Raw genomic sequence first — 23,357 nt, forward strand, 5'->3', positions numbered from 1 at the left:
AAAAAACATCATTGAGCATGATCTAAATGTGCTTAAGATCATGACTTTCGATGTTGGTTAGGTATAAATCATGCATTCTAAGTAGCTTTTGTAGCTTGTGCATGTTTAATATAAATTTCATACCAACAATGCCCTTAATTATTATTATTATTATTCAGGACTCCATGGAGTCAAAACACTCATCGTGAGAGGTCCTTTATAGGAAACAAAGTCTATCATACTACTCCTTGAACTGATTGACTGTTCTCGTTCTCACCTTTCTATCAGGCAATGCATTCCATGGTTCAACCACCCTCTATGCAAAGAAACAGATCCTCGCCTTCTGGTTCACAGTTTACTTTCATAACTTACAGGGATGGCCCCTTTTCATCACTCCTTCCTGCTATTCAACCCAGTGAAAGAACTCCCCAGTGTCAAGCCTGTAACAACTTCTCAACAGTTTAAAAGGCTCAATCATATCACCTCTCCTTCTTCTATCTACCAAAATCTGCAGTGCATATTCCCTCAGCCGATCCTCATGATAAACATTGTACAGTCCTGAAACCATCTTTGTTCTCTGCCTCTATACCCTTTCCACAGTTAATTTATCCCCTTCAAATCCTGGGGACCAAATTTGAAAACAATAGTCTAAGTGTGGTCTGTTTGGGATCTTATATAATGAACTTAATTAACTGCTCTTGTCACTTTATTATAAAAGTCAGTCATATTACTTAAGCAAGAGTGCCCCTTAACAAATCCATGTTTATTTTCATAGATAACATTACTCTCATCTGCCCAACGCTGTATATAGTCCCTCACTAATTTCTCCAAGACCTTAACAACTACTGATGACACATAGACTGGCCTATAATTAGACACTTCCAGTCTGCTACCGCCCTTATGCAATGGCATTATCTTACCTTCCTTCCATCCCTTGGGTACATTTCCTGTAGCCAGACTTTCATTGAAAAGTCAGGTCAAAGGAGCTGTCAGTTCTTTAGCACATTCTCTCAAAACCATGGTGAAATACCATCCAGTTCTACAGCTTTACTGACATCCAGAGTACTCAGTATTTGGAACGCACTCTCCTCTTGCACCTCTAAACCTCGAACCTGTCCTATCCCTCTAGTATTAAAACCTACTTTTCCAGTGATGAAATAGTCCAATAATGTGTTCGTTGAACAACTCCACTATGTCCTCTGCATCAGTCACTCTATTCATGTTTTTTATTCTACAATGTCATTCTTCCACAATCATTTCTCCTCATACTGGCCACATAGCTAAAATATTCCCAAGGATTTTTTTGGATCTTAGTGCCAATCTCTTTTCATATTCCAGTTTTGCCTTCCTCATCATACTGGTCACTCTTCTGGCCTCCGTCTTATAAACTTTGTGTATCTTCCCTCCACTGCACTCCGTATATCTCTTCCATCATCTCTTTTTCAGCTGCAGTCCCTGTTTGATATTGTATGTCATCCACTTTACATCAAATTGTGTCCACTTTTTCAGTCATGGAATACAGCTTACTATTGCTGCTAACAAATATTACTTCACCATTTCCTAAGAACTAATGATATCCTGGCTTTCCAATTCTGCCCTGCATGGAACTGCCCCAAGTTGATATCGAAGACTATTATAATCACCTACCGTATAATTGCACATATATTCCCTTTTCTTTGATACTCCCGCATGCCTTATACAATGGAACCATAACTCTTTTATCTCTGTAGGTTGGCGTCCTTTTCAGTACTGCAGCAATCCCAGTACTGAAATATGTTCCCTGAATTTCAGTTTTCTGTCAATCATCACTCCCATATCTCTTGTCTCCCCTACTTCCTCCAGTACAGCTCCTCCAATCAAGTATACAGCCTCCCATCTATGTATCCCAAACTTCAGGACTTCAGATTTTGTTGTATTAAACCGAAATTCCCATTCAGTTAACCCTATGTCTAGTTTATTCAAATCCTCTTGCAAAGCTGCCACAGGAAATGAAACGTAGTGACATCACAGTGCTAAAACAACACTCAACAGGCATGCAATTAGGAATACATATTGAATACTTAAGTAGAAAAATCCATCAAAAGCCTGAAATGTGGACCAGAAATGCTCACGTATGGAGGTATAAAAGTCTTACAGTGGCTGTGCTGCATAGTTCAGAACTCCTAGATAGAGGAACAAATTCCAGATGATTGGAGTAGAGCTCTCACAGTACCCATATATAAAAAGGGAAATAAAACTGAATGTGAGAATTACAGAGGTATTTCCCTACTGAGTGTTCCTGGTAAGATTTATGCCAGTATACTTGAGAAATGGTTGAGAAGGATCATGAAAGGGCAGCTTGGTGAAGAACAAGCTGGATTCAGATCAAATACAGGCTGTCGGGATCAGATTTACACCACATGACAAATAGTTGAGAAATCATTGGAATATAACAAAGATCTGTATTTAAGTTTTTTAGATCTGGAAAATGCATATGACAAGGTGCCAAGAGAAAAGCTATTAAAAATGTAATACCTAGTCTTTATTTGAGTTGTAAGTCAGTAGTTAGAATTGAAGGAATTACAGGAAGATGGTTTTTGTGTTAAATCTGATGTCATACATAGGATGTACATTATCCCATCTTTTATTCATTATTCATCAGGTTTAATACCACATTATGAAGGAATGTGGTATTAAACCTGTTGTCAAAATTGGGGATGTTAATTTCATCTTTTTACTTTATACGGATGATGTTATACTTCTGAGTAAATTCAGTACAAGTCTGTAAGATTCCCTGACTAAATTGAATAACTGTTGTAATAGATATGGTATGAAGATCAGCAATAACAAGACAATGAAAATAGGCAGAAGCATTGAAAATATCAACTCATTGTGAATGGGAAAACCTATAGAACAAGTAACACATTTCAGCTACCTAGGCAAATTTTTAGTGAAGATGGTAAATTAAATATGGAAATAGACAACAGAATCAACAAAGCTGGTATGGTAAGAAGTCAACTGAATAAATTATGTGGAATAATTGAGAAATTAGTTAAAAACACTAAATTAACTGTATATAAGACAATGTTCAAACCAATTTTAACTTATGAATCTGAGAGCTGGGTTAGAAATAAAACACCAAAGACCAAAGACTAGAGATGACAGATATGAGATTCCTGAGAAAGATTAGGGGCATGAACAGATGGCATCATTGGCAATATCATATTAAAAACTAGGATATTAGGAAAACATTCGACATTGTTATCATCCAGGAATGTGTTATCAGAGCTGATCTCAAGTGGTATGGTCACTTAAGAGAATAGAAGAGAAAGATTAGCAAAACAAGTGTTCTATGCCCAGTTAGCAGGGAAAAAAAAAACAGAAGAAGACCAAGACGTATTGGTTTGATACAGTAAAAAGTACCTTAGAGGTCAGAAATATAAGATCTGATAATGTTGGAGTCATCTTGACAGGTAAGAGATTGATTTTGGAGGAAAATTGTAGATAAGAAGTTAGTAATGATGTAAGTTTTTTCATGTGGTATTATCATATCCTATACACTCTTGAGGGTACAAGCCAGGAATTTGATGATATCAACTGTTGACTGTGGAAGATCTATGAAGAGGAACAATTTCCTATAAGGAGGGATAACTTCAGTCTGTTGTTTCTATTCAGACTGAGGTGAAGCAGTAAACTTTCACAGCTTTCTTTGTATGATCATTCTACAAGAAAGTGACTTGTGTGGGATCTTTGTCTTTTTTCAAAGGAATAGAAGCAATATGTTCAGCAAGTTCATATTGTTCGGCTAATGGAATCTAATGTAGTCAAGATATTAATCACAACAGATAGTCATAGAACTGCCAGTTTGTCTAGAGTAAGAGAACCCACAATTCTAAACAATTTGATAAATACTATCGTATTCTAAAGGTGGAAATTTATTCTTTACTGATCCTATATTTATCCTGAAGCCATAAAGGAAGAAAATTCTTTGATCATACCAAAAGTTATGTTGAGTTGAATAAATCTAAGTAGCTTGATGATTCTCTCAGAAATGTCCCTGACGTGACATAAGGGATGGCAGTATAGTTGACAGGGAGGCAGGTGAGAGGAACTTGCTAACCCTTAATGACCTTGTTAACATAACACTACAAGAAGCTGTTGGACAAAATGGCTGGTCTTGATAAAATCTATTTCTCATGTGAGCATTGCCTCAGTGGAGCACAGTGAGTAAGTCCAATGGAAGAGAGTCTTAATGGTGCCAAATTTCTCTCACACTATATAGTTGGATGGCAGTATAGTTGACAGGGAGACAGGTGAGTGGAACTCAAGACTACGAGAAGTTGTTGGACAAAAAGGCTGGTCTTGATAAAATTTTCTTATGTCAGTATTGCCTCAGTAGAGCACAGTGAGTCAGCCCAACAGATGAGTCTTAATGATGCCAGATTTCTCTCACCCTGTTCACCCCTCTACATATGCTAGCATTTCTTCAGTCCTTCCTACACTACTCCAGTTCTTCAGAGCTCTTGTTCACCTGAACAAGAGACTCCTTCAAGCAGCTGCTTCTCTATTTAATTAACCCCAGATACATTTAAATGTCATCCATTCCACTTATACAACTCTATCTGTTCCTCAAACTCATACCATACATTCATAAACTACACTCCTTTCTCTACACACAGTCCTGTCAACATGTCATTTATGATCTTTGTGCTCACTTGTTCTCTGTCTTAGATTATCACTGTCATACCTAGGCAACAAACAAACTGTCTTTTCTTTCACAGTTATATTTTACTCTCCTCAATAACCTTCTGATATACTACATACTTTCTTATGTTATCTTTCTGCCCAACCAAATCATTTGTTTCTAATAGTTTCATCAGTAGAATAGATGAGAGGAGTAAGCCTCAAAAAGCTAATTTTTGAGGTTACTCCTCTGATCCAATCCTCTCACTTTGTTCATTCTCCCTCCTGGAAAGTAAACCATATACACCTTCTCTATCACCACACCTTCAATGATGCATCTCCCCTCCTTCCCCATTACAGTGCTACTCTGGAACCATTTGTTACTTTTTACTCATTCATCTTCCAAGAACATTTATTTCTTGTCTTTATTTATAAGGAATTTTTTGATGAAAGGTGCATGCATTATTATTTTTTTTTTATTATTCAGGCCTCCATGGAATCAAAAGATTCATTGCAGGATTCCTTCCTAATAAACACAAAGTCTATCAAGACTCATCGTGGGAGGTCCCTCCTAGGAAACACAAAGTCTATCATACCGCTCCTTAAACTCATTGACCGTTCTCGCTCTCACCACTCTATCAGGCAATGCATTCCATGGTTCAACCACCCTCCATGCAAAGAAACCACTCTTCACCCTCTTGTTCACAGTTTACTTTCGTAACTTCCAGGAATGGCCCCTTGTCATCACTCCTTCCTGCTGTTCAACCTAGCAAAAGAACTCCCCGGTGTCAACCCTGTATCCACCTCTCAACAATTTAAAAGTCTCAATCATATCACCTCTCCTTCTTCTATCCACCAAACTCTGCAGTCCACATTCCCTCAGCCGATCCTCATGACTAATTTGACATTGTACAGTCCTGAAATTATCTTTGTTATCTGCCTTTGTACCCTTTCCGCAGTTAATTTACCCACTTCAAATCCTGGGGACCAAATCTGAGAACAATAGTCTAAGTGTGGTCTGATTAGGGTCTTATACAATGGAATGATAACTCTTTTATCTCTGCAGGTCAGTATCCTTCTCATTATTTGCAGCAATCCTCTGTGTTACCTTCACCACCTTTGTAACATGTCCCCTAAATTTCAGATTTTTATCAATCATCAACCCCAGATCTCTTGTCTCCTCTACTTCCTCCAGTATAGCTCCTCCAATAGTGTATGCAGCATACCATTATCCAAATGGAATTTAACAACCAGCTATTATAGTTTCATATTAATCTTTATTAATCCTGAATTCTGTACTTAACACACTTCTCTACTCTGATTCCAAAATTCTGACATATATAATTCACTGCCTCTTTTTTGGTATCTTTCTTGTGCTGCAAGAATAGCTTCCTTTTCCCACTCCTTTGGAATCCTGCTAGAACTAAAATTCAGAAATGGTCTATGCCACTGCCAGTTCCTTCTTGCATTCTCTTGTCATACAATACTGGACGAGGTATCAGTATTGTATTGTATACTGGTTTCCCATCCTTGTATTGTGTTTTACAATACCAGTAATACCTTCAAGGGCTCTGCAGGCTCAGGTAGTATACATTACTACTGGCCTTTAAATGCAAATGGCATAAATTAAATGCATGAAAAATTGATATTGCATTATGAAAATGTTATTACCTGATATCATCTATTTCTTCTAGATAGCAAACAATGAAGACAAAATTCAAAGTCTTATTGAAGAAAATATGGAAACTGCAAAGTTGTTAGCAGTAATGCAGAAAAATGCAAAAAAGCAGATTGATTTTGGTGCACAATTAATGAGCATAATTAAAACCTCAGAAGATATAATAAAAAAAGAAATACTGGTAAGTAATTATTTTTAACATAATTAGTATTAATATTAATGATTCATTATTCCTAATAAATGTCTATAATAATATAATGTGTATGCTCATTTTAAAATGCAGTGAACATGTTTTTAAACTTGTGCTGGGAATAAGTGTTTTAACATTATTATTTGAATTATTTTGTTTCTTGTTAAGTAAAGATTTTTGGTCTTATAATGGGTTTATGATAATATAGTTCTGAATTTTTTTATTGTTAGTTCTTCATCACCTTCACTCAGATATATGCTTTTGGGTTGAAAGCAGGTTTCTTTTCCTGGCTCAAGGTTTTCTTGCCTCATTTAGTAACATTCATTTGTTGCATTTACTGGTTTTCCAACACGATAACTATTTGACATCTTCACATTCCTTTCCATGAAACTCAACCGTCTACAGTCCAGCTATCCAAATAGTGAGGTCATCTTCCTGGCTGCAACCTCAGTGTCCACAATTCGAAATGGCTTTCCTGTTCCAATACCACTGACCAAACTGGACGTGAAGCAGAAGTCTTTGCCATAAGTAATGACCTAACACAAATCATACGTTGCAACCAAGACTTCATCTTCTTTAATGGTATCTTTTAGTCTTTTTCTAGATCTTCCTGTTCTTCTCTTATTCTTTGGTTTCCAACTATGGACTTGTTTTATTATATGGGCATAGGTATGTATATATATATATATATATATATATATCAATTTGTAGTATTAACTCGGTACTGGGATATGTTCATATTTATATATACTGACTATAACAGAGACTAGAATAACAATTAAATTTATTCAAAACGCAACATGTTTCATCGGATTGTCCGACTTCTTCGGGTGTGGGAACATAGAAAGCAAGTAAAAACTATAAGAAACATCGTATCACTATGAAACGACTATTATAAAATCAGTTAGCTTTGAACTGTAGCTACAGTCCATGTTGAAGTTCTGTTGTTAAGTAGCTGCATGCTATATATATATATATATATATCTCAACTTTTACCATGAGTTGCCTTGGTCTTGCACTGTGTGTGGGATCACCTAGACTTGCAATACTTGCAGGCGCAAACTTGACTGACTTGTCTGTTTGCTTACCTGGGAAATGGAGTAAAACCAAGTTTAAAATAGCCTGGTATGTATCTTTAACATATATATATATATGTGTGTGTGTGTGTGTGTGTGTGTGTGTATATATATATATATATAGGTATAAGTATTTTCAAAATTCATTTTTACTCGGTTGGAATATTATAAAAAAAGGTTTAATGACTATTATTATTATTATTATTATTATTATTATTATTAAACAAGACCTCATGGAGTCAAAGACTCATCTAGGAGGTCCTTTTATCTCACACACATCTCATCATACCGGGTCTTAAACACATTCAAACTCCTTGCAGACACCACACTCTCAGGCAAGGCATTCCAATCATTCACAACTCTGCACGAAAAAAACCTGCCTCTCACTCCCCTACTCACACCCTCTTTATACAGTTTCCAGGGATGACCTCTGGTTCTCCCCTGATCTCCCACTATTCGCTGTAGAACTTCTCCACCATTGATCCTATAGCAACCCCTTACCAACTTGTAGGTCTCTATCATATCTCCCCTCTTCCTTCTCTCCACTAGTCTCTGCAAATTACATCTTTTCAATCTTTCCTCATACTCGACATTCCAGAGGTCAGAAACTACCTTAGTCAGTCGCCTTTGGACCCTTTCCAACATCTCCTCATCCTTCTGAAAACCAGGTGACCAAATCTGGGCACAATAGTCCATGTGTGGCCTAATCAAAGCCTTATACAATGGAACAAGAATCTCCCTACTTCTACACGTCAGTGTCCTCCTCATCATTCCCAGAAGTCTTTGTGTTGTCTTCACAATTTTGGCGATGTGACCCCTAAATTTTAGATCTTTATCCACTATCACTCCCAGATCTCTTATTTCCTCTACTTCCAACAATATATTCTTACCAAGCATAAATTCTGCATCCCATCTTTGTTTTCCAAATTTTAAAACCTTACATTTTGCAACATTGAACTCACACCCCCATTTGCTTGCCCAATCACTCAATTTATTCAAGTCTTCTTGCAAGGCCACAACATCTTCACTACTCTTTATGGTTCTTCCCAACTTTGCATCATCTGCAAACAACTGAATATCTCCATCCAAATCTTCGCCAATATCATTAATATACAAGTTAAATAGTAATGGCCCTAAAACAGATCCCTGAGGCACTCCACTAGTGACTTTCCTTTTCCTGGATATTGCACCCCCATACACAACTTGTTGATACCTATCAGATAGCCAGTCTCCAATCCAATGAGAAATTACCGAGAGAAAAGATGACAAGATATATTTAGGTACTGTTTTTTATACTTGTTCTGTTAGTACAATTTTAAGTCTCTGTAATTTTTTATATACTTCTTTGATTATGATACCTGAGGATGTTCATGTAACGAAACTAGTAAACTAGTAGTATCTTGTTAAATATATCTTGTCATCTTTTCTCTCGGTAATAGTCATTAAACCTTTTTTTATATATAGGTATAAGTATATATATATAGGTATAAATATATATTAGGGTATAATCCAGTGAGTGACAGAATCATTTCTCTCAGAGTGAGTGGACATCCAATGAATATGACCATCATTCAGTTTTATGCACCCACTACAGAGGCACTAGAAGAAGACATTGAAGAATTTTATGGCAAGTTACAAGAAGTGATAGATGCAACACCAAAGTGCAATTTATAGCTACTTATCAGAGATTAGAATGCAAAAGTGGGAGCTGAGGAACAAGGAATGACAGGTTGTTTTGGTTTAGGTATTCATAACTGCAGGAAAGAGACTAGTTGAGTTTTGTGCAGAAAATTCTTTGTTTGTTACTAACACCTGCTTTAAATAGCACAAAAGAAGATTGTATACATGAATATCACCTGATGGACAATACAGAAATCAAATTGACTATATACTTGGACAAACAAGATGGAGATCTGCAATTCATTCTGTCAAGACTTTTCCAGGTGCAGACTGTTTAACAGACCATGAGTTATTAGTGGCTACAATACATGTGAAATTACAGAAACTGAAAAACAACACAAATGTTGATCAGATATGATCTTGGAAACATACAGCTGAATACAAATACAGTCATACCCTGACTTACACTAATCTGGAGTTACACGGTTTCTTATATGTATCCCGTCACGCCTCACCACTAGTCGTATCTTTCCGGCGCCGGCTGCATTTGCCAGTGTCACACATGCTGTGAACAAGCACTAGCTTGTTTCGTGCGGTCTCTATTTATACACAATTTTTATAGTCTACAAACCTTGCAATTGTTTAATGTTATGTTCTTGATAAAAATTTTATCACATAAAAAATAATAATGTCATCCAAAAGAAGCAAGTCCGATTCTTCTACAGCTAGCAAGAAAAGAAAAACATTGACTTTGGAAACAAAACTCAACATTATTAAGGATTTTGAAGGAGGAATGAAATTTTGTGAGCTATCAAAGAAGTTCGATTTACAGGAATCCACAGTAAGAACAATCATGAAAGATAAAGAAAGAATTCTCGCTGCCATTGACTTTGACTTTGGAAACAAAACTCAACATTATTAAGGATTTTTGAAATTTTGTGAGCTATCAAAGAAGTTCGATTTACAGGAATCCACAGTAAGAACAATCATGAAAGATAAAGAAAGAATTCTCGCTGCCGTGAAAAATGTCCAGTCATTGAATTCAAGCATAATTTGTAAACGTCATGGGATTACTGGTGAGATGGAAACGATGCTTAAATTATTGTGTGATAATCAAGTGAGAGTAAAAAATTGCCCAGTTGATCAAACGACGATATGTAGCCAAGCCAAGCTGAATTTTGAGAGGCTAAAAGTAGAAGCTGGAGAAGTGGCCAAAGAAGAAATTTTTGTGGCCAGTAATGGTTGGTTCAACTGATTTAAAAATCGCTGTAACTGGCACAGCATCATGGAGAGTGGAGAAGCAGCAAGCGCTGATAAAGAGGCTTCGTCTGCTTTTCCTGAGACACTTAAGCTATCATCGAGGAAGGTAGCTGTAGCAGTCAAACCATATTTAATGTAGACGAGACCGGCTTGTTCTGGAAAAAAAAAGCTTAAGAGAACTTTCATTGCACGTGAAGAAAAAACGTTTCCTGGCTTCAAGGCTTCCAAAGACCAGTTGACAGTAATGCTTGGTGGAAATGCAGCTGGTGATTGCAAGTTAAAACCTCTCTTAATTTATCACTCCGAAAATCCAAGAACTCTGAAAAAGAAATCTAAAGCTGGCTTGCCAGTGATATGGAAATCAAATTCTAAAGCTTGGGTGACAGCTTCTATTTTTGAAGACTGGTTTGGTCATCACTTCATACCTGAAGTTGAACGTTATTGCCAGTTTAAATAAAATTCTGTTTAAAGTTATGCTCATTATTGATAATGCACCTGGTTACCCTCCTGCAACTTTAATTGATTTTGATCCACTTTTAAAATTATTTTCTTGCCTCCAAATACAACCAGCTTACTTCAACCAATGGACCAAGGAGTTATCAAAACATTCAAAGCGTACTACACACGCCGTTCGTTTGCAAGTCTGAATGAAGCTATGAGGCAAAATGAGCAACTGTCTTTAAAGAGTTTTGGAAACGGTTTAATGTTTTAGATGCTGTAAGGATTATCGGAGATTCTTGGGATGAAATTTCCCAAAAAACCTTGAATGGTGTCTGGAAAAAACTTTGTCCATCCTTTTTTAAATGCGAAACAGAAATGTTGCCAGAAACTGATCAAGTTGCTGAGACAATAGAAGAAGTTGTCAACCTTGCCAGGCAATTAGATTTAGAAGTCGATAGTGAAGATCTCAGCGAGCCGATAGACTCACATAACAAGGAGCAAGGTTTACAGATTTTGGAGGACATAGATTCTAACGAGGAATGAATTGTAGCCACAAGGCAAGGAATAAAAAAATCACTGGCTTGCTATGAAGAAATTTTGCGTTACAAGAAAAAGACATTATGCTGTCAGATGAATCTGTTAGATTTTATGAAACCATCGACATAACTCTAGTTTTATTTACGAAAAACTACAATTATGATTACTATATCTTTCTTAAAAAATATAGGTGTTTTTGTAAACCTTTGGTCCCAATTGTATGTTTGTATATATAAATTACATGCAAAATTATACTCCGAGTTACGCGAATTCGACTTATGCGCTTTTCGTTGGTCCCACCTACTGTGTAACTTCGGGGTATCACTGTAGTAGTATACAGAACAGATTCAACACACTCAGTTTGTGGAAAGAGAACCAGATGAACTATGGTAAGAGATTAGAGATATAATTAAAACAGAAGCAAAGAAGAATATTCCAACATATGTTAAAGATACCAAGCAATTTTATAACCTTGGTATTAATCCTTTCTCCCAAGTAAGCAAACAGACAAGTAAGTCAAGTTTGTACCTGAACGTGGCTCAAGACTTATGGTGGCAGTGCAACACCATGGCAACTCGTGGAAAAGATGGATTAAGTTCTGATCACTTTCCTTAGTATTTCCAATAAATGTAAAACACATCTCCTAGGAGATGTATGATGTTATACATTATGGGTGGTGGTCACTACCCAGACCAGTTTCAACCTTTATTGAGGTCTTATCAGTGAGTAGGCAGACCTGAAATGCCAAGGTTTAAGTAATACAGAGCTTATCAATTTTACCTATGCAACTTGCCACGAGGCACTTTGGCCTTATTAATTAAGAATCTCCGGATGAGAGAAAGATGTGAAAAGTTTTTTACTTTGGGTATAATACATGTTAAAGATACCAAGTAATTTTATAGCCTTGGTTGTAATCCTTTTTTCCTAAGTAAGCAAACAGACAAGTAAGTCAAGTTTGCGCCTGAACATAGTTCAAGGCTTTCCACCACCATAAGTGGTGGTGGAAAGTCCTTGTGGCAATTTGCATAGGGAAAGTGATTTTCTTTCTTGACTACTTGTATAATAAACTACAACACTTTTTATGAATGTTAGTCAAGTGAGTTTTAATTTGTCGTCCTATTAGTTTCACCGATTTTTGCTATCGGTATCTTCAGGGATACAATTGGTAAGCGATATGAAGGTAACAGACTAGTTTTTAACTGACAGTCCTAATTCATACAAAATTAGTATTGTGCAAGACAATGTGCGTGTCTCGGGAACATGATTTATTTGTTGCGAGATATAATGTAATTGGCGTGAAAGTTCATTTCTTTGATGTTTAGTGATCTAATTAAAGTTTTCCAAATTCCCGGTAGGATTAGACCTTGATTCTTATTTAGGTTTCCCTGTTGACCGGGTGAAAATTACAGAAATTACAGAACTATAGCACTGATTTCTCATGCAAGCAAAGTCTTACTTAAAATCATTCAGAAAAGACTGGAACCATTCATGAAGAGAGAAATGCCAGATGAACAGGCAGGATTTCAAAAAGGCAGAGGAACAAGAGATCGAATCGCCAATGTGAGATGGATAATAGAAAGAGCACAGGAATATCAAAAGAATGTCTATATTTGTTTCCTTGACTATAGCAAGACTTTTGACTCTATAGATCATGTGAAACTGTGGAATGTGTTAAGAACAATGGGAGTACCAGAGCATTTCATTATCCTTCTGAGGAATCTTTATTATGAACAAGAAGCTACTGTCCGAACAGATCTTGGAGAAACTGAGTACTTCACAATAGGTGAAGGGGTGCGACAAGGATGCATTTTATCTCTGTACCTGTTTAACTTGTACAGTGAATACATTTTAAGAATGGCAGGGCTGGAGGAATCTTCAGTTCAAATTAAAATTGGTGGAAGAAATATTAATAATTTGAGGTATGCAGATGATACCACCTTGCTAGCAGAATGCAAAGCAAGGAAGATTTGGAGAAACCTATTATGAAAGTTAAAGAAGAAAGTGGTAAATATGGTCTTAAACTTTACCTCGCAAAGACAAAAGTTATGACAACATGTGAACTTAATGATTTTGAAGTAGATGTGGAGAAAATGGAAGCAGTTAACAATTTTGTGCTTCTAGGATCCCAAATTGATCAAGATGGTTATGGCATTGAAGAAGTTAGAAGAAGATTATTACTTGGAAAGAAAGCAGTGACAAATTTCAGCAAGATCTTTAAAGATAAAGATATTAGCCTCGCAACAAAAATCAGAATCGTGAAAGCAATGGTATTCCCTGTGGTACTGTATGGATGTGAAAGTTGGACCCTGAAAGAAGGAAGATAGATGTATTTGAATTATGGGTTTGGAGATGCTTACTAAGAATACCATGGACTGCAAAGCAAACTAATAAATCAGTGATAGACAGAATAAAGCCAGATTGCCCCCTCGAAGCTATGATCATCAAGCAAAAATTGTCATACTTTGGACATATTATGCAAGCAAATGACAGTCTGGAGAAGATGATGATGCTTGCTAAAGTTGATGGAAGCAGGAGAAGAGGAAGACCAAGAATTAGATGGGTGGATGGAGTTAAAGAAGCAACTGGAATGCGCTTGGAAATTCTGAAAGATATGGCCAGGGACAGATCTGAATGGAAGAATGTATGTTCATGGAATCACCAGGAGTCGAGAACGACTCGATGGAACATAACACACACACACTTCACTTCTTCTCTTCTCTCCACATGTGCAGTCCTTTTCATTCTTCGGTTTGATACCCAATTGTTTATTGCTTGTATTTCACATTGTTTTCTTATATCTGTATTTTTTATTTTATCTAGTCTAGTTTTATTTACTATTTTTCTTAATATATTCATTTCACCTGTGTTATTTGTCTTGTTTTTCTGGTGTCTAGTCTTGTTTCAGCATTATATGTCATAATAGGCCTGATTATTGCTTTATAAATTCTGGTTTTGGTCTCTATTCTAAGATGTTTATTTTTCCATATTGTTTCATTCAAGCATCCTGATATTCTTGCAGCTTTTGCAACTTGTTCTCTGATTTCTAGATGTGGCCTTTCTTCCCAGTTCAGTTGTATACCTAAATAGTTGTAATTTGCTATTTGTTCAATAATAGTACCTTCCAATTCTAATTTGCATCTTTGTGGTTCTTGTGATATTGTCATACATTTTGGTTTAGTTTTTGATATCTTCATATTATATAATTTTGCTGCTTTATTAAATGCATGTAGTAATATTTGTAGCTGAGTTTCATTTTCTGCAATTAATAGTACATCATCTACATAACATATAGTACTTATTATTCTATTATTTATTTTCACTCCTGTATTTTGTATTTCATTAACTTTTGTATTATTTCATCCATTATTATATTGAATATTGTTTGGCTTAAAGAGTCTCCCTGTCTAATGCCATTACTAATTTGTATCGCTTTACTTATTTTTCCTTGTGTTTTTATTTCACAGCTATTATTATCATATATTTCTTTATTTATATTATGTTTTCAAATACTTTTCTTCTCTGCTGTATTTCTATTACACCTTAATGTAATATTCTGTTAAATTTTTTTCTAGATCTATAATTTGAGAGCCTCTATTGCGCAATCTGTTAGCGTTTTGGCTGTTGACTGAAAGGATGGTGGTTCAAACCTGAGGTCGATGATACAATTGTTACTTACTTTAGGGAACATACATAGAATTATAAGGCTGGTGATTATAATAGTCTTAGATATCAACTTGGGGCAGTACCATGGAGGGAGGAATTGGAAGACCAGGATATCATTAGTGCTTTGGAAATGGTGAAGGAATGTTTGTTAGCAGCAATAGTAAGCGCTGTTCCACGAGTGAAGAAGTGAACACAATTTGGTGTAAAGTGGATGACAAACAATATCGAACTGCAGGTGAAAAAAAGATTATGGAAGAGATATAAGGAGAGGGGTGGAGAGCAGATGTATGAAGAATATAAGACTCTGGCTAGGAGAGTGACTAGTATGGTGAGGAAGGGAAAGCTGGAATATGAGAAGAGATTGGCGCTAAGATCCAAAGAAAATCCTAGGGAATTTTTTAGCTATATGACAAGTAGGAGGAGAAATGATTGTGGATGAATCACATTGTAGGATAAAAATGGGAATAGAGTAACTGATGCAGAGGACATGGTGGAGTTGTTCAATGAGCACTCTATTGGAGTATTTCATCCTGGAGAAGAAGGTTTTAATACTAGAGGGGTAGGGCAGGTTTGAGGTTTAGAGGTGCATGAGGACAGTATATTCCAAATACTGAGTACTCTGGATGTTAGTAAAGCAGTGCGACTGGATGGTATTTCACTGCGGGTTTTGACAGAATGTGCCAAAAAACTGACAGTTCCTTTGACTTGGCTTTTCGATGCAAGTCTGGCTACGGGAAAGGTACCGAAGGAACGGAAGGAAAATAAGATAGTGCCATTGCATAAGGGTGGTAGCAGACTGGAAGTGTCTAATTATATGCCAGTTTGTGTGTCATTAGTAGTTGTTAAGGTCTTGGAAAAATTAGTGAGGGACTATATACAGCATTGGGCAGATGAGGGTAATATTATGTGTGAGAATCAACATGGATTTGTTAAGGGGTGCTCTTGCTTAAGCAATATAAAGAGCAGTTGATGAGGGAAAGGCAAACACTGCTTTTTTTTTTTTTTTTTTTTTTGGTTTTTTGCAAAGGCATTTGACATGGTGCCACATGATAAGCTGATATTTAAGTTACAGCACTTGGGTTAAAATGTCAGGTTAGTCAACTGGATTCAGGATTGGCTGTCTGATAGGTATCAGAGAGTAGTGTATGGTGGAGCAATATCAAGGAAATAGAGGGTTACAAGTGGGGTTTCCACATAGCTCAGTATACTGGGACCTGTATTGTTTAACCTTTATATCAGTGACATTGTCAGTGGATTGCAAGGGAATATTCAGTTGTTTGCACATGATGTGAAGCTGTGAAGGATTATTAGTAATAGTACGGAAGTGGCAGCCTTTCAAGAGGATTTGAATAAACTAGATATAAATGTCGGCTATCGGTTTAATGGAGAAAAATGTAAAGTCTTGAAATTTGCGATACATCAATGGGAGGCTGCATACTTGATTGGAGAAGCAGTACTGGAGGAAGTAGGGGAAATAAGAAATCTGGGGTGATGATTGATAGGAAACTGAAATTCAGAGGACATATTGCAAAAGTGGTGAAGAACCTAGAGGATTGCTGCAATAGTGAGAAGGATGCTGATCTGCAGAGATAGAAGAGTTATCATTCCATTGTATAAGACCCTAATCAGCCCAAGCTTAGACTATTGTTCTTAAATTTGGTCCCCAGGATTTGAATGGAATAAACTAACTGTGGAAAGGATGCAGATAATAAAGATGGTTTGAGGACTGTACAGTGTTAATTATGAGGATCAGCTGAGGGAATGTGAGCAATGAATCCCTTAACTCCATGGAGGCCTTAATAATAATAATAAAACATATAAATAGTTTCTTATTGCATTCTATTGTTTTCTCTATCAATTGTTTGATTATGAATATTGCATCATCTATCTTCTCTGAAACCTTGTTGTTCATCTAATAGATTCATTTCATTTGTTAGTTTATTATTTAGGATTCTTGTTGGTACTTTTAATTAAGTATTCAATAGATATATCTCTCTATAATTTTCTTTTTTTTTTATCTCCTTCTTTAAATATTGGTATTGTTATACTTTTTTTCCCATTCTACCAGAATCATTTTTGTATTTATTATTTGGTTGTATAGTATATTTAAACTCTGAATTATAATTTCTTTACCATTTTTTAATAATTCATTATTGATATTATCTAGGTATTTCCTATTTTTCAATTTTTAATTGCATTTTCAATTTCTGTTATTTCAATTTTCGTTTCTGTTGTATTTATTTCTTCTTCTTGATTTGTTTGGTTACCTAGTTATTTTATATCAACTGTTTGGTTATAAAGGTTTTTAAAATAATATTCTGATTCCTCTATTTCTACTTTTAATATTGGGATATATTCTGCTTCTTCCTTCTTTTGTGTATTAATGTATCTCCACATTTGTTTCTGCATACTATAAAATTCATGTTCAATTTCTTTTGTACATGATTACCAAAATTGATTTTTGCTTTCTATTTTCTTTTGATTAAGTTTATTTATTCACGAATAAATAAACTTAATAAATAAATGAATAAATAAAGTTTATCAGGAATATTATTATTATTCGTGACACCTCCAAGGAGTCCGAAGACTCATCACGGGAAGACACCTATTGTACAACTCTCCGTCTTCACCACTACACCGTATGACCTCCATATGAGATCGGCTAACTCACCTTCGATTGAAAAAGTCAATATAAAGATTCCTCTTGTCATGACACGACTCGCATGACAAGCTTAGGCCTTTTCCAATTGAAGGGCGTAACGTACTGTCATTCTTCCAATTGCTCTATGGAGGCACTTATTTCTTATTTCTTTATATTCATTTCAATTATCTGTTGTTTTCATTTGTAGATATTTTTGATATGTTTCTTTCTTTTCTTGATATTTTTATTTCTTCATTAAACCATGTCGTCCATCTTGTTGATTTTGTTGTTGGTCTTTTTTTACTCCTAATACTTCTGTGGCTATTTCAATTATCGTTTTAAAAATCTCCCAATCTTCTACAGTTGTTTGCTGCTTAATGGATTATCTTGGAAAATTTTTTTTAATCTATTGTAATATAATGTTTTTATGCTCTCTTTTAATAATTCCACTTTAAATTTTATTTTTGTATTTTGTTGATTTTCTTTAGATTTTATTTTCACCCATTTCTTGTAAAGTCAGTTTACATATTAACAGATTATGATCATTTTCAATTTCTGCTAATGTTAATACTCTAACATCTTCTATTTCTGAATGGGTATATTACTTAGTTACATATAATATAATCTATTATTGATTCCTGTCCTCTTGCGTTTCCAAAAGTTATTTTATGCTGTTTTTTATGCTGATAAAATGTATTCGTTATTTTTAACTTATTATTTGCACAGAACTGTATCAATCATTATTGTTTATTGTTTCTACATTAAATCTTTACATAATTCCATTTATTGGTATATTTCCTATTCTTGCATTTAAGTGTCTGATTATAATTAATTTTTCATTTGGTTTTATTTATTGTAAGTCCTCATATACAAAGCTTCTGTTTTTTCTTTTCTTCCTTCTTCTGGGATATATATATATGTGTGTATATATATATATATATATATATATATATATATATATATATACTGTAATTATATTTATTTTACTTCTATCTGTTTTTATTATTATTATTATATTATTATTTTATTCACATAATTGATACACAGTCAAAACAACATATCATATAAACAAAATTTGACTGGTGGTACAGAACAATTCAGATTCTACCCAAGAATCTAAGAATAGTCCATTAGGTAGCGTCATAAAATATAGACTGTTCCAAGTAATGCTGTTTTTTGTAGGTCATAGGGGATCGCTTTGTTGATGTTTAATTGCTGTAAATAGTTGAATAGCTTCTTTGAAGTTGCACCAAGTGCACCGATAACTATTGGGATGACTTTGGTGTGTTTAAGCCACAGTCGGCTAACTTTGATTGCCAGATCTCGATATTTAGTAATTTTTTCCAGTTCTTTGTTGTTAATGTTGTTATCATTGGGTTCTGCAATATCGATAATCCACACCTGTCGATGTTCGATAATTATGATGTCACGTCTGCTGTGTTCCAGATGCTGATCAGTTTGTATTCTAAAGTCCCAGAGAATTTTTGCTGTTTCGTTTTCCTGTACTGTTTCTATTTTATGTTGTCACCAGTTATCAGAAATAGGAAAGCCGTATTTTTTGCCTACATGCCAATGAATTATTTTGGCCACTTGATCGTGGCAGTATTTATAGTCAATTTGAGCTATTATGCTGCATGCACTGATTAGATGTTCTACAGTATCATCTTTCTGCTCGCATAATCTGCATTTGCTGTTATTATTGATATGCAAAATTTTTGCTTTGATTGCATTACTTTCTAATGCAAACTGTTTGTCTGTTCATCCAAAGATTGTCGGAATAAGTGAGACATGATTGGAAGAGGATGACATCCTGACAGGAATAGAGATGGAAGGTATGATGTGTTTCGTAAGGATAGAAGGGGTAAAAAGCGAGGGGGAGTGCTATTGATGATAGAGAAACAATTATGTCCATACAAAGTAGAGATGCAAGACAGAAATAGTGCCAGTGGTTTTGAGGGATTATGGTGTGAGATTGAGGTGAATGGAATCAAATACTTGGTGGGATGTTGTTATAGACAGGTAATGTGGATGGTGTTGATAGTGAAATGTATAGTCAAATTAGTCAAGCAAATAAGAAAACAGTGATCATTATGGGTGATTTTAATTATGGCAATATAGATTGGAATGATGAGATAGCAACTGGAAGTAAAGAAAATGAGTTTCTTGAGTCTTTGAGGGATAACTACCTCGGACAGTATGTAACAAGGGCACATGAGGATTAAGGGTCTTGGATTTGATCATCTCATCAGAGGATGTAATTATAAATGAGGTGTCAAATCATCTGCCAATTGGTGAGAGTGACCATGAGGTGATTACCTGGGTGGTTGCCAGCAGTGCGAGGACCCCTGTGAGAAAAGGGTATATATGGAACTAAAAGGGGAGTGATTATGAAGAGCTCAGGAGACAGCTTGTGGGTGTAGCGTGGAATGAGGAGTTAGCTGGAAAAGAGATTAGTGCAGCTTGGGGGATTTTCAAAAACTATCTAGTAGATGCAATGTCTAGATGTATTCTAAGGGTGAGAAGATTAAATAAGTAAGGTATAGGTGTGAGATGGATGAATAAAGAGATTAAGCATGCGATACAGAGAAAAAGGGCATTGTGGAGGCAGCATAAGAGAAGTGGAAATAACCAATTTCAAGAGGTCTACAAAGACCAGGCAAGGTGGGTGACTTGGTTGGTGAGAGTAGCTAAAGAGAGGTATCAACAGCAATTAGCTAATGAAGCCAAAAAGAATCCTAGGGAGTTCTTTCAATATGTAGCCAGCAAAAGAAAGAATGATTATGGAAGGATGACATTGATTGGAGGAAATGGTATAAAGACAGCTGTTGAAGAATGTGTGGTGGGGATACTAAATGAGCAGTTCATAAAGATCTTTCAATTTTGTGAATGTGACTTCATGGAGAGATTGAGAGCAGTTGATGATGGGGAGGAAAGACTGACTGTAAGTGAGCAAGAGGTATTTGCACAGTTGAGTAAACAAGATGTAAATAAGGCTGTGGGACTTGATAATATATCACTGCATAATCTGAAGGAATATGCCAGGGAGTTGACACTTGCCTTGACATATTTTTTTAATACGAGTCTTGCACTTGGTCAAGTTCCTAAGGAGTGGAAGGAGGAGAAGATTGTGCCAATTTATAAAGGAGGTGATCGAACTGATCAATTCCTGCGTATGGGTGTGCAATATCCAGGAAAAGGAAAGTCACTAGTGGAGTGCCTCAGGGGTCTGTTTTAGGGCCATTACTGTTTAACTTGTATATTAATGATATTGGCGAAGATTTGGATGGAGATATTCAGTTGTTTACAGATGATACAAATTTGGGATGAACCATAAAGAGTAGTGAAGATATTGTGGCCTTACAAGAAGACTTGAATAAATTGAGTGATTGGGCACGGAAATGTGGATGTGAGTTCAATGTTGCAGAATGTAACATTTTAAAATTTGGAAAACAAAGATGGGATGCAGAATTTATGCTTGGTGAAAATATATTGTTAGAGGTAGAGGAAATAAGAGATCTGGGGGTGATAGTTGATAAAGATCTAAAATTTAGGGGACACATTGCCAAAATTGTGAAGACAACACAAAGGCTTCTGGGAATGATGTGGAGGACAATGACGTGTAGAAGTAGGGAGATTCTTGGTCCACTGTATAAGGCTTTGATTAGGCCACACATGGACTATTGTGTCCAGATTTGGTCATCGGGTTTTCAGAAGGATGAAGAGATGTTGGAAAGGGTCCAGAGGTGACTGACTAAGGTTGTTTCTGACCGCTGGAATGTCGAGTATGAGGAAAGATTGAGATATAATTTGCAGAGTCTGGTGGACTCTGCAAATACGAACAATACGAACTGGACAATACGAAGAGGGGAGATATGATAGAGACCTACAAGTTGGTAAAGGGTTGTTTTAGGATCAATGGTGGAGAAGTTCTATAGAGAATAGTGGGAGATTAGGGGAGAACTAGAGTTCATCCCTGGAAACTGTATAAATAGGGTGTGAGTAGGGTAGTGAGAGGCAGGTTTTTTTCATACAGAGTTGTGATGATTGGAATATCTTGCCTGAAAGTGTGGTGTCTGCAAGAAGTTTGAGTGTGTTTAATTATTATTATTATTCGTGACACCTCCAAGGAGTCCGAAGACTCATCGCGGGAGGACACCTACAACCGACTACACCGAACCTCTACTACAAATCATCTTCATCAACGCCATCTACCGCCCACCTCCACCACTACCACAACTAGTATTTTTTGAAGAAACGGTATGATGAGATGTGTGTGTGATAAAAGGACCTCCCAGATGAGTCTTTGACTCCTTGAGGTCTTGGGGTAATAATAATAATAATACCTGTTCTTGAACTGCTAGAATAAATCCTTCTGTTTCTTTCTTAATATGTCCATATTGTCGCCATTGCCACGTCTTGTTCACGTCAATTTTGTCCTCAATATCTCAAAGAAATTGGCCATGCAAGGGTTTATTTTTCCAGCACACATATCGATTATTTTGTTGTTCCTTTTTGTAATCAGATTTGTTTCCTGTTGCTTTTAAAAGGTCCTCTTGTGTAATTACTTGAAGCATTGGCTCAGAGATATTGTCGATGTAATTTCTTAAACTAATTTCTTCTTCTTCCACAAGTCTGTCTCACTTGCAGCAGACCATGTCCACCTATTCTCCTCAGTAGGTACAACCGGTCAACATCACTTTGTGGATGCAATGCATGACATAGTCATTAGTTTTCTAGTTTTGTAGTCCAGTTTGTCCAGGTCTTCTTTTGTCCAATGTATTATTTCAGCTGTGTATTGGATCACTGTTATAGCCCAAGAATTCATTGCCCTAATTGTGTTTAATCCATTTAGTTTTGTTTACAGAATATTTCTAACTCTCTTGATATATTCTGATGCTGCCTGTTGTTTTACTTTCGAGTGGAGAATATCATTGGCTTCTAATATTCCTAGGTATTTATAGTGTTCGTCTGCTGAAATTGCTTTTGTATATTTCTCTTGATCAAAATTAAAACTGCTAGTGTCATTAATTTTTCCTTGTTTAATTGATAAAATTGTGCATTTATCTAAATGCACAATTTAATGTGCATTTATCTAAATGCACAAAACTACCATTTTGATATCCTGACTGAAAATACGAAATGTGTTCAATAAAGTCTATTTGCTGGGCCGATTTTCCATATAACATTGTCATCCATATACAACAGATGGATAATTTTAATATTACATTTAGGAATTTCATATCCAAGTGTTTTCTTCAGAATCATATACAAAGGTATCAAAGAAATGTTGAAGAGCAATGGTGACAAGGAATCACCTTGGAAAATTACACGTTTAACTGATATCTCCAAATCGTTCATTATTCAATATTAAAGTTGTTTTCCATGATTTCATAGCAGCTGCCAGAAATGAACATATGTTTTTGTTAATTCCAAAGATTTGTAGTGATTGTAGGAGTGTGAGAGGGAATCGAATACTTTCTTTTAGTCTACCCATGCCATGTTTAAGTTAGTTTTTTGTCTTTTTGAGTTTCTGAGAATCATTTTATTAATAAGGATCTGGTCTTTTGTTTCTCTGCATTTTTGAAAATTGCCTTTTTGTTCAATTGGATA

At 35.7% G+C, this 23,357-nt stretch overlaps 1 protein-coding gene across 1 annotated transcript in view; it reads left to right on the forward strand.

Annotated features, from left to right (window-relative positions):
• Positions 1-23,357, forward strand: part of LOC150098316 (cilia- and flagella-associated protein 157-like) — a 244,966-nt gene that overhangs the window by 154,613 nt on the left and 66,996 nt on the right. The window contains exon 6 of the mRNA XM_090405146.1: positions 6,336-6,500. Within this exon, the coding sequence (XP_090261272.1) occupies positions 6,336-6,500 (165 nt within the window). The remainder of the gene's footprint in view (positions 1-6,335; positions 6,501-23,357) is intronic.

The sequence above is a fragment of the Typopeltis vanoorti genome, chromosome 15, assembly GCF_054136105.1.
Source record: "Typopeltis vanoorti isolate ZY-2024b chromosome 15, IOZ_Tvanoo_1.0, whole genome shotgun sequence".
Classification (NCBI taxonomy): Eukaryota; Metazoa; Arthropoda; class Arachnida; order Uropygi; family Thelyphonidae; genus Typopeltis; species Typopeltis vanoorti.